General features: G+C 37.8%; 1 protein-coding gene across 1 annotated transcript in view; it reads left to right on the forward strand.

Annotated features, from left to right (window-relative positions):
• The window catches only part of notch2 (notch receptor 2), a 158,279-nt gene that overhangs the window by 36,885 nt on the left and 108,233 nt on the right, over positions 1–13,161 (forward strand). The window contains exon 2 of the mRNA XM_057840208.1: positions 6,210–6,291. Within this exon, the coding sequence (XP_057696191.1) occupies positions 6,210–6,291 (82 nt within the window). The remainder of the gene's footprint in view (positions 1–6,209; positions 6,292–13,161) is intronic.

A 13,161-nucleotide genomic window follows, 5' to 3' on the forward strand; every position in this document is an offset into this window, starting at 1 on the left:
TAAGGATCAATAGCAATATTTAACATATCATGTAAGTTTATGACCAAAATAGCAACTTTTTTTTATGTACTGAAAGTTTTCAACAACTAATAAATCACTGAATTTACCATCAGAAATTTAATACTTGAGGAATACATGCAGAATCAATTATAAATAATATGTAAATAGATTAGTAATAAATTCTATATACAATCCTTTATAAGCATTATACACTATATACTGTTAGTGAATGAGGCTAGCGGCCCCCTGACGTACACAGAGCTTTTCTGGCGAAAATTCTTGTGAATAAATGCTTAAATCCCCAAATTCTTCATAGATATGGACGTAAAACAGTCTTGATTCTTGGTTAAAAGCAAAGAAACCATGCAATTAGCGTTTATTTTACGTATATTGTCGAAGTACAATGCTACTCTGTTAGCGAATGAGCCTAGCGGGCGCCTGGCGTAAACAGACCTTTTCTGGCAAAAATTCTTGTGAATAAATGCTTAAATCCCCAAATTCTTCATAGATATGGACGTAAAACCGTCTCGATTCTTGGTTAAAAGCAAAGAAACCGTGCAATTAGCGTTTATTTTACGTATATTGTCGAAGTACAATGCTACTCTGTTAGCGAATGAGGCAAGTGGGCGCCTGGCGTAAACAGACCTTTTCTGGCAAAACGTCTTGTGAATAAATGCTTAAATCCCCGAATTATTCATAGATATGGACGTATAACAGTCTGGATTCTTGGTTAAAAGCAAAGAAACCGTGCAGCTAGCGTTTATTTTACGTATATTGTCGAAGTACAATGCTACTCGGTTAGTGAACGAGGCTAGCGGCTGCCTGGCGTAAACAGAGCTTTTCTGGCGAAAATTCTTGTGAATAAATGCTGAAATTCCTGAATTCTTTATAGATATGGATGTAAAACAGTCTTGATTCTTGGTTAAAAGCAAACAAAAATAAAAACGTGCAGGTAGCATTTATTTCGCGTAAATATTGCCCACTATGAGGCTCGTCAGTTACGAAAATGAGCCGCCTCCATGAGTAAACAAAGAAGAAAATTCCTGCGAATAAATACTTCAATCACGCATGGATGGTACGAAAAATATAATATTTACCTTGAATCCTCGAACAAATCACTCCCGAGACAATTCTTCCTCTTTTATATGCGGTACAGCTTTCAAAATTCTTCAAAAATCCAAGTTTAAATCCGACATGAGCGTGTGCTGTCTTCGACGATTACTAAATGAAGCTCGGCTCCCTCTGATAAGGCGTTACGCAAAGAATGACGAAGTGTCACGTCTAGTGCTGCAACGATTAATCGATTAACTCGAGTATTCAATTAGAAAAAAAGATTCAAATTAAATTTTGCTGCTTCGAGTATTTGTTTATGTGAAGTGGCGTTGAAATGTTTGTTTTTGAAAGTGTTTGCATTTAGTTTTATTAATTAAGGTGGATACACTGCCCTCTAGTCTGCCTCATTCACATGGCCGAATACAGCTGCTCCATGCTAAGACCAACATAAGCCTGGTTTTTTGTTTGAGCTAATGCTTTTTTAATGCATTCGTAATTTAGTTTAAAGGTATATTTAGCCAATGTTTGTGCGAATATGTGTTTGAACCATTTGTTAAGAGCATTGTAAAAAAAATTGTGTTTTATAGCATTTAAGCTAGCCTAGACCTTTGCTATGTAAGTTAGCCATGTGTTCTTTTGTTGTACATTGATCTTTATTTATTTATTTTTATACCGTTTGATGCTCATCTCAGGTATTTTAATCTTTATGTTCCTTATCCGATTACTCGATTATTCGAACTAACTAGTTCATTGATTAATCGACTACTAAAATAATCGATAGCTGCAGCCCTGGTCACGTCACTAGGTAATGAAGTCTATGAGGTATATTTAGTGTTTTTTTTTTTTTTTTGTGGGAATATCTGTTTGAACTATTTGTTAAAAGCATTGTTTAAAAAAAAAAAGTATCATTGTATAGCATTTAAGCTAGCTGACGTTTGCCATGTAAGTTAGCCAATTGTTCTTTGGTTGTACTTAAATCCTCGTTTATTTATTTATTTTTTTTCTATACCGTTTGAGGCTCAGCTCAGGGTTTTTTTTTTTTTTTTTGTTTCTTATCCGATCACTCGATTATTTGAACTAACTAGTTCATCGATTAATCGACTAGTAAATTCATCGATAGCTGTAGCCCTAATGTTACTTATCGCGCATGTGCGAGTAGATAAAAAAATTACTTGTGACTCTAATTTCAAAATGCGATCAATACTAATACTTTTAAAACTCGTCCCATCTGGGATTTCTGAGAGTGATATGCACCCAGCTCGTGCTTTTCACTCAAGTGTAGCTCAGCAATGCTGCTGTCAAATTGATTAAATTCAACAAAGAATTTTGACTGGGCAGGTCAATTGCAAGAAATGTTTATTTTGTGGTAGGAATAATACAGATAAATCAAGTGATATCACTTCCCCATGCTCTGTTGTTTATGTTCCTCCACTTGTCGGACGTCATACGATTGATTGGGTGTGACTTTTAGCAACGACTAGATCACACTACTTGACGTCCTGTTTTGCCCGCCTCCGCCCACAATTTTGGTTTGTTGTCAAGTTAGTCTCAAAGAACATTAATAAGTCTTGAATTTAACTTTCAATGAGCTGGAGGAACTCTGTCAATATTTTGATTGCCACTCATTTTTACTAAAAATGCAATGCGTTAGCAACTTATTTGCGCATTGCTGCCAACAATCAGGCTTAAGTGTGGAGTAGAAGTTTGTCAGCCACAAAAACATTTACCATAATTTGCGGACTATAAGCCGCTACTTTTTGTCCTTCATTTTGACTCCTGGGGCTTGTTTGGTGATTTATTTGTGTTAATAGGTAACACTTTATTTAAAAGCGGCGTCACAACACTGCCATAAGACCCTTATAATTATGAAATAACATTATCATGGGGCATTACTGAATGCTTATGTCATTAAGTGTCATTTGGTAAATTATGTCATTAACTCCATTTGTGTCCAGTTTGGATCTTTTCCATCTATTTAAAAGTGAAATAATTTGCCGGATAGCACTGAATGACATCTGTTATTAGGCCTGTCGTGATAACGAATTTTAGTCGGCCATATATTGTCTTATAAATTATTGCCGATATGCGATATTATTGCCAATTTTTTAAAAACCAATTCAACCACTAATGTCATCCCAAATAAATCATCCATTCAAATGCAATAAATTGTTATTCTTAAAAGAAACACAAACTATATTAAAAATATTCATATTAAAAAAACAAACACAATGCTTAACGAGTCATTTGAAAGCTAGCTAAGTGCAGAATATGATTAAGATGAGAAACCCAATGCCATTTTTGTTCACTGCCCATTAGGCCATCAAAAGTGTTACAGTATTTGATCCAAAATGACAGTCGTCTTGTCCTGCAAAGTTCACATGTTAGCAAATTGAAGCCAAATTATTCATTGCCAATCAGATTTTTCATAAAGGGTGTCATTTTAAAGCTATTCTTAGTGTAGAATGTGAAGTATAAGAGATTAACTCCAGAAATTGTTATTTATATGCTGAACATGACATGCTTTTATTTTGAAAAGTTCACCGGAAGTACGTTCGCTAAACCGCTAACCGTAAGCTTTACACTCTGTAAGAAAAAGTGCACTTTTTGTCACGCAAGTTGTGTCAGTAATAGATTTTTTTCATTTTTTTCGTTTCCAAATGCAGTTGAACAGCGATTTTTCATGTTGGAAGTGTCAGATCTTAACGTTTTGGAGAAGACAATTTTTTATAACAGTCTAAAGTGGTTAGTACATTGTCTTTTTTCAATGAGCCCCAATGTAGCAATGCTAACGTTTTACAATGTTTAATACAGATGTGTTTCCTTATTTTGTAAGTCTGAACTTTAATTGTACGGCGTGTTGATGACCAATAAACATCAGTGAAATGAACTGGAGTCTCATGTGGCATCAACACGCACGTGTGCCATGTGCACTCAGCACACACAAACACATGCAACCACAAATCTATGTGCCTACGCGCCGATAAATCGCAGCCGTGAAAATTACCGCCCACTTTCTTATTTACCGTGCGATAAACTGACTTATTGCATATCGCGACATCGCTTATCTGTTATAAGCATTCATTAATGCTCATGACAGTGTCATATCATAATTAACCGTATTGACCCGAATATAAGACGGTATTTTTTGCATTGAAATAAGACTGAAAAAGAGGGGGTCGTCTTATATTCATGGTCTAGGCATTATACCCATTCAAGACGCTAGATGGCGCTAGATATCTTTGAAGCGATGTTCTGTCATGACAGATCTCAGCTACTCACAAGTTTAACCAGTTTGCATTATTCATTCATTTTCCATCCGGCTTTTTATTTTATTGCAATGTTTTTCCTTATTCAGATTTGTTTCAAGACTACAGTTACAGTTAAACTTCACTTTGATGGTTAATGCAGTAATTGCAATTTTGTTGTTTAATCACAATAGATTGGTTTATTTACATTTCAAAAACCAGAAGCCATTCATTTACGAATGTGATTGCACTTTAGTTTACAGATTTAAATGTTCAGATTAGGGGTGTCAAACGATTAAAATTTTCAATCGAGTTAATTACACCTTAAAAATTAATTAATCGCAATTAATCGCAATTCAAACCATCTATAAAATATGCCATATTTTTCTGTAAATTATTGTTGGAATGGAAAGATAAGACACAAGATGGAGATATACATTCAACATATGGTACATAAGTACTGTATTTCTTTATTATAACAATAAATCAACAAGATGGCATTACCATTATTAACATTCTGTTAAAGCGATCCATGACTTGTCGTGACATGACATGACATGAAGGACTTGTAGTTCTTAAAAGATAAATGTTAGTACAAGTTATAGAAATTTTATATTAAAACCTCTCCATGTTTTTGTTTTAATAAAATTTGTAAAATTTTCAGTCAAAAAATAAACTAGTAGCCCGCCATTGTTGGTGTCAATAATTACTTACACAATGCTCATGGGTGCTGAAGCCTATAAAATCAGTCGCACCCAAGCACCAGCAGAGGGAGCCAAAACTCCGAAAAACACAACAAATACACCTTTCTCTGTGCTTTCATTTTAATCTGTTTGAGCGGGGCATTTGTGCGTTAATTGCGTCAAATATTTTAACGGGATTAATTTAAAAAAATTAATTACCACTCGTTAACGCGATAATTTTGACAGCCCTAGTTCAGATATTAAGATTTGAATGAGGCAAAATAAAATGATTTTTCTCTCAAATATTTTGTTATAATCATTTGTTTCGGATGTACTGTAATTATTTTCTGTATAAAAATTAATTTGGTGTTCAAAAAGTCTTTTTTTCAAACTTGAGTCTTTACAAAGAGGGGTCGTCTTATAATCAGGGCCTTCTTGTATTCGGGCCAATACGGTATAATTGTCTTATGACAGCGTTATGGCGTCACTGTCAAAAAAAGTATTACCAAATACCATAACTTGCAAATAATGAAACAACTGGAAGAGTAAGTGAAGAAATAATTAGCAAAGAACATGAATTTTGATTGATATTTACATCTGTTGCACTGCAATGCATGCTAGGAGGCATGTTGGACAACAACATTGTTGACAGCAGGTGTTAGCAGAGGTTGACTGTCTCCCCTAGGGGACCAGTAATAGCCAAATGAAGCTTTGCAGCCAATTGGTTCAAAGCTTCATGGTGGTTCATTTGGTCTTAAGACAGTCGTTTGATGCCGCTTTCAAATAAAGTGTTATTGGTTAATATATTTCGGTGTAAATCTCCCATAATACAGTGAGGACAGCTGCGGCTAATCTATGAACAAATGCCATTTTTGTGCCAAATTTGGTGGAAAGATGTTTTCGAAACAAAAAATGCAAAAGTCCTACTTGCACAGGTACAAATAGATGAAAAATGTACTTGCGTTGTGTCAAATTTTAGAGGTGAAATGCCCCCATTTAGGACCAGTCTTGACCCCTGGCATGAATGAGATTGTTACATTGCGTTGCTTGTTAGTGGGATTACTCTAAAACACTAATCCGATTACCCCAAATCTTTTCGCGATATGGGTCATTGGCACAAAAAACTTCTGCTTTTATTGACATTTTTCATTTTTCACCATTTTCCCCTCATTTGCATTAAACAATTGGTCTTGAATTGTCGCTAACTTTTGTCTTTTGTTCATTGCAGCTCTTCAATGCATGGACGACAACGCACCGTGTATCAACAACGCTACCTGTCAGACATTTAGCAACGGTACCGAATACTGCAGGTAAGACCTTAGTGGCTGTGAATAAAAAGCTGAACCCTGTTGGGGTTGTAAACGCCAGTAAAGGAATGAGGGTTTTATATCAATCGTCAACACCATGAGGTTTCGCTCAGACACAAGGGAGAATAATGGACTGCTCTGTGTGAGAAAGCGCCCTGTTACTGGGAACAATACCAATACACACATGTCCCCTTCCAACTTGTTATTTAGTACCTTGAATGTTTTCTTTCACGTGTGTGTTACGACAGATTTAATAGATTTTGGAATTGCCAGCGTTTTACTTTCCGCTGTTTTTTTCCCCCCAGGTAATTTCAAGTCATTGTAAAGACCAGTTTTTTGTTGATGTAATTGAGATTATTTAAAGCAATGGGACAGTTTTATTTGTCTTTCAGTTCCAAAGGTATAATCAGGTTGACTCATTGTTTGCCTGCTTTTTAATTTTTTTTAATAGAGCACATGTATCAAACTCTTGGTCCAGGGGCCAGCTGGCTCACCGCATCGTTTTGCGTGGCCCACAAAAGTAAAACGTGTGCAATGATTTCATGTTTATCGCTAAAATAAAATTCTGATAGAACTTCTGTAGTCCTTAATGAAAGTTCAAAGTTTTTTTCTAACTTGTTTTAAAAATTGTTAATATTTAAATAAATAAATAAAAAGAACATTTACTGCTGGTCTTATTTTGATTTTTAAATTAAAAAAAAATATGTGGATAAAAAAATATACATTTAAAAAAAAGTTAAACCAAGAAAAATGAAGCTTAACAGCCTTATTTTAAGGAATAAATTAATACACTTAACCCCCCCCCCCCCCCCCCCCCCACCAAAAAAAGGCCGAAAATAAAGGCAGCGTTACAAAGTTATCTTGTGTGGTTTTCTGCGTGTTTAAATTATTTAAGCTTGCTTACTTGACAACACTTATCCAAATGTCCGTGGTGAAACTGATGTGATTGGCATGTTTTTCATGAAGAATGGTGGTCGTAGAAACAGCATTATTATTTTTTTATCCGGGGCTTTGGCTCTCGGGTCGGTAAAAAAAAGCGTCTGTCATCTGATCTCGGCGGCGGCGGCTACGTTCGTACTGGATAATCCACCCTCCCCGGCCGGTTCGCCGCGGCGTATTCGGGGCCTCTCTCTGCTCCAGAAGGAGGCGCACGCCTTGCGTCGTGCACGCCGTGGGGGAACGCTCGAGAAACCGGGGTGTTCGCTAGAGGTCCCGCCACCGGGGAATCGGGCTTGGCCCTGCTTCGCCTTTGGCGGCCTGCCGGACTGGCCAGAGCGGCGGGCTCCGTCGGAAGACGGCTACTTGTCGACTGTCGGTCTCGTGCCAGTGTTTAGCCTTAGATGCGAATTTACCACCCGCTTTGGGCCGCATTCCCAAACAACCCGACTCCGGGAAGGCTGCAGCTTCTCAGTATCTTCTCTGTATAAGCCCCATATCTTAGCTTAGTTTGCGTTTACAATAGCTTTAGCATTTCCGCTAGCAGCAGCCTTGTATTCGTTCCAAAAATCTTTGTAATCAGTTTTAAATTGCTGCTGGGTTAGTGGTGTTGAATGAGGACGCTTTCTTTCCGCCTCGTGGAACTTCTGCTGTGCATGATTTTCAGATGGCGAGAGCGTGTTTTTTTTTTCCACACACGATAAATCCAGCCGTAACAGCCACCATAATCTGCAGCAGCTCCGGGGCTTCAGAGAGGGGAGGGTTTGAGGAGGCGGCGCGCTGTATTCCTCGGTTCCGCACATTTGGAGGCTAAATCAAGTATATAGTTATCGGATTGCATTATCGGTTGAATTTTTTTATTATCTGGTGAGGGTGTACGGGTATATGTATTTGTATTGAACCGTTTTGGTACTTGGTGCTCAGTTCGTAGCGGAGGCGTACCGAACGAGTTTCCGACGTAATGTAACCCTTACTTTTCGAGGCTGTGAGTCGATCGGGTTACAGTTTCTTTGTGTAGATTATATTTACTCAGTCTTCTCTACTATAATGAGGACCAACACGGTAGGACAGTATAACCCAGAAACGTCAACGGCGCGACAACGGCCGCCGCGAGAATGCGGTGAAACATGGGCGTTAAAGTCGATCAGCCAATGCACACCAGTCGCAGTGCGGCCGCGTGTTAGACGCGTCCCAGAAGCGGCTAAACACGACGCACGCGAAAAGAACGGCAGAGTTTATTATTTGACGCGGGACACGACCCTCCTGTGTCAATACTACTACCGGTAGCTAGGATCGGGCAGACCGGAAGTCACTCGTGTAAAAATACGGTGGATCCAGGTCGATTTTCAAACTCATATGCAATCGTAACCAACTATAGAGTCCATCAGATCTCTTGAGTGGTAGATCGGGGCACAGTTGACTTATTTTGTTGATTTACTGCTCTCTCCTCTGCTATAATAATAACCAACACGGCCTCATATTCAATACAAAACCCTCCTGCCACAACAAAACAAGTAGGAACTAATATTCACATAGGAACTAAAGTTATACAACATAAAATATACAATATAAATGAATACGAAATTACATTTGTAAAATATAAACACATAATAAAATAAATAATAGCCCATTTAAATAAAATAAATTGAAATGAGCTAAAACACCTGTAATTAAATAATAAGAATAATACACAGATGCTGCTTACACAATTAAATTTATTCATTTCTGTGTGGCGCTTTAACTTGAGAAAATCCACCAATAAAGCTTTTGAAAACCGTTCACAAGAAAAAAAAATGATTAATTGAGGCATTTCATTTGTAAAATACATGTTAAAATCTTAGTCATTCTCTTTAGCACAGGACTTCTTTTTTCTTATTTCTTTCAGAAAGAAAGCTGACCAATACGCAGGGTCTGAAATGCAAATTGTTGTTGGATTATCTTTAAATACCCGCTACTTTTTGAGCAGAATTCTAGCTTTGTATTGGCTAATGTTCCTATTGTTGAAAGCACAAAGGTGTGTCATAAACAACTAGCACATTTATATTTTGCATTTTGTTTTCTTACTGTACCGAAAATGAACAGGACCGTGACCTCAAAACCGAGGTATGTTCTGAACCGAGATTTTTGTGTACCGTTACACCCCTATTATCTGGATTATCAGCCGATAATTATCGGTGACTGATATTATCGTGCATCTTTAATGAATAGTAATACGGTATGAATCCAGTTGCGGCTAAATAATAGCATATGACTTCTGTCTTTATAATGAACTGTGAAGGGGGGAAGTGACGTATGCCGTAAAGCAGTCAGCACATTTGTATTTTTTTTGTGTGTGTGTGGCAGTGTTCCTGCCACCCTCCTCAAAGTTAATTACTGCCGGTGAAAGTGATACAGACCCCCTAAAGATATAAAAGAGGTGTCATTCAACTAGTTGTCAGTCGACATTTATCTCAAATGTTATGAAAATATTTTATAAGGGTTGAAAAGTTATTTAGTGTTGCTTTAAGTTGATTAATGGTGGCAGGACTAGTCGGTAAAAATAATGGCCCTCCGAACTAATCACCCACGACAACCCCGTTATAGAGCAATTTTGATTAATCTTTAGGACACACTGAATATTTTTTGTCACAATATTAGCACAAAAGCTATTAAAAGAAAGCTTATACTCTTTTCTCTGAACACGAAAACATTATCAGGCTTTTTCTGTTCTTTAAAACAGGGTTTATGACCATAACAACAGTTTCTGACAAAAAAAGCAGACAAAACAATCTTTCTTTTGCTTTTCTCGCTGCAAACTTTAAAATAATATTTCATCTCTGCGAGTGAAACCTGTCCAATTTCATGTCTTAATGCCAAGATTGTGGATTCCTGTTGAGTTATGAGCGCTGGTTCTTTGTTTGCCTCTCACGTAATTAAAACTGAGCAAATGTAATTACGGTGGCCACTCCGTGAGCATATTTCATCAGGTGTAGTGTGAATCACAATGTGTTGTGGTTCCCACACCTTTGGGAATGCCCAAACTCACTCTTGTTAACTGAGAGACAGAGAAAGCAACATATCTTGTTCAGTGTTTGACATTCTTACTGTCTCCTTGAAGGTCAGATAGTGAGTCTCATTCTTGTGTTTGTGTTTCTGGTGGCTTCAGAGTCACGTCCGAAACGTCTTGCCTTGATATATCTCTTGCCCTGTTTAAGGTCGTCTTGACTGTCAAAGTGGCTAATTGAGGATTAACCAGAATCAGAAGGTTTTCAGTTGATGCCGGAAGAGTTCAAATTGTCCTGCTCTTTCAACATTGACTCCTTGTTTTCTTCAATCATGATTCAAATGATAAAAAGGAACTACACAGAGAGGACTCTTTCAGTTTGAAAGTCAGCTGACAAAGCCACTGCCCACTGTTTTACTGATTAAACTCATCAGTCGATTTTTTTGCACATAGACATTGACTAAGTATACACATCCTTACACACATTTACCCGTTTCCGTCCCATCTTCTCTGTGCCCTTGCTCAAAAGGCTTATTGTTAAGCAAATTGAATTTTCTATTTGCTCGTCTTTTCAGTGAATTAAGGCAGTCGCTTGTAAGTAAACAGTCACTCCCGCCTTTTGGCTCCACCGTTGTAATTATGTCACATGGATCAGCATTTGGCTGCGACTGGACAAACTGCATTTTGTTAACATGGGCCAAAAAAGCAGTTAGAAATATATTCTTTATTCTCGGCATGGTTTGACAAGTATGAGTGCTGTATTGATGAGCTGAGACAGCTTGATTAACACTACAGTAGGGCTGTAGCTATCAATCAATTTAGTAGTCCATTAATCGATGAACTAGTTCGAATATTCCAGTAATCTGATGAGGAACATAAATTAAAATGCCTGAGCTGAACCTCAAACGGTATTAAAAAAAAAAAATGAAAGAAAAAAATCTAAATACAAAAACGGAACTGGCTAACTTACATAGCAAAAGTCTGCTAGCTTAACTCATTCACTCCCAGCTACCGTAATTTCCCGAATATAACGCACACTTTTTTCCCCCAAAATCAACTTGTGAAATCATGGTGCGCATTATAAACGGGTACATGGATGGAGACAGAACTATATATATATTACATATAAACCGATTTTTTTTTTTTTTTTATTGACATGGCCACGTTGTGTTGAAGAAACATATGTGGCGACCCGTTGCCGACCATTACGGTACGTGACATCACCATTTTGTTTCGGTAATACTTCACTCTAATTGGCCGAATGATTTTGTCTGTGTTAAATTCTGCTTTTTTCACTCTTCATAAAGCACAGAATTTAGTTTCTTGAACTCATTTGAGTCAACGTTTATTGCAGCTCCGCAACTCGGACCATAACAAACGTAAGCACACAGACTTCCTGTGTCCGTCAACTATATCTGTCCCTCGGGAAACTCAAACCCAAATAACAATAGTTCCTATTAGGGATGGGAATCGAAATCCTATTCCAATTCGGAACCGGTTCCGAGTGTTTCGAGGCCTCAACATCACAATGAAAAAGCCTTAACGATCCCTTTAACGATTCCTAAAGACGCGTATTGCGTCGTGACGTGTGTTGTTGTCCAGACGCATCAAACTAGCATGGCGCCAAGAACCACTCGCTCCAAAGTTTGACTACACTTCACCAGGAAAGAGTGTGAAAATGAAAGGTTACGACGGGTAAGCACGAGCATTGCAGCCATAAACATAACAATGACAGCACGTAGGTTCAAACGCTCGAAAGTGTGTCTTCACTTCACGAGGAAAAATTCCAACAAAGCGACTTGCGGTCATTGCAAGGTGGAGATAACTGCATCGGGAGGGAATACGACTGTGCTGTCCTCACAGAGAGGCTAAGGCTCAGTCCTGGCTATAAAAAAAGAAAAAAAAGTCCCGGCTATACAGCTAGCTAAACTCCCAAATGACGATGCAGAAGACGTTGGTATAATTTGCTGACTTTATTCAACCATCACTTGAAGAGTGAAACTAAGAATAGAAATGAAACAAATCTATTTCGTCCCCAATAACAAACAGGTTTGCATCAACGTAAATCAGCGATGATTAGCTGCTAATAACAGTATGGTTAGCATTCGTTCGCTAGCATTAGCACATCGTTCAAACCACTACACAACTGTATTTAAGTGTCCGATCGCGAGTGGAAACACAACAACAACAACACAAAAGATGATACATGCAGGCGTTGCCTCTGTAGATATTAACATTAACAAAGAACGTAGGCTCGTAGAAGTGTTTCCCTCTCTCACTAACTCGCTCACGCACTTTCTTCTTTGGGTGTATGCGCGCTCTTCTTCACGTGAGCGCGTTCATGCGTGAGGAAGCGCAAGGGCGCCCCCACTTGAGCGTGTAAGCGCCACAAAAACTAAAAGGCATGCAATTCAATGTAATGGTAAAATAATACCCGTTAACCCAGCGGTCCCCAAACTGCGGCCCGCGGCCCAAATACGGCCCGCCTCCACATTTGGTCCGACCATTTTGAATTTTTTTTCTCAATCGTGTTATTTATTTTCTGGCCTTTTCCTTGAAGAATTCAGAGAGGGTTATTTGGTTATTATCTATTTAATTAATCGTGTTTTTATTATTAATTATTATTATTATTATAAAGAATCCAGAAAGGGTTATTTGATTGTGGCTTTCTGAAAAACAATAATTTTTTACATTTATGCACTTCTGCAATCGTCACACTTTTTCTGGAAAAAGTTTGGGGACCCCTGCTTTAACACATATTGCCAAAGGCAGAACAAAAACCTATCTGCCAATATATACCAATATTTTTTATTTCTATTAGATAAATGTTTCAGTAAAATGTCACACATTCTTGTGTATTTGCCACTTATTGCCACAGTTAACATTGAGGCTTTGGGCCTCTTTTGATCTCGTTGTGAGTTTGTAAGGTTGTGACTTCTGATTAAACAAACTCG

Source organism: Corythoichthys intestinalis, chromosome 7 (assembly GCF_030265065.1).
Source record: "Corythoichthys intestinalis isolate RoL2023-P3 chromosome 7, ASM3026506v1, whole genome shotgun sequence".
NCBI classification, from domain to species: domain Eukaryota; kingdom Metazoa; phylum Chordata; class Actinopteri; order Syngnathiformes; family Syngnathidae; genus Corythoichthys; species Corythoichthys intestinalis.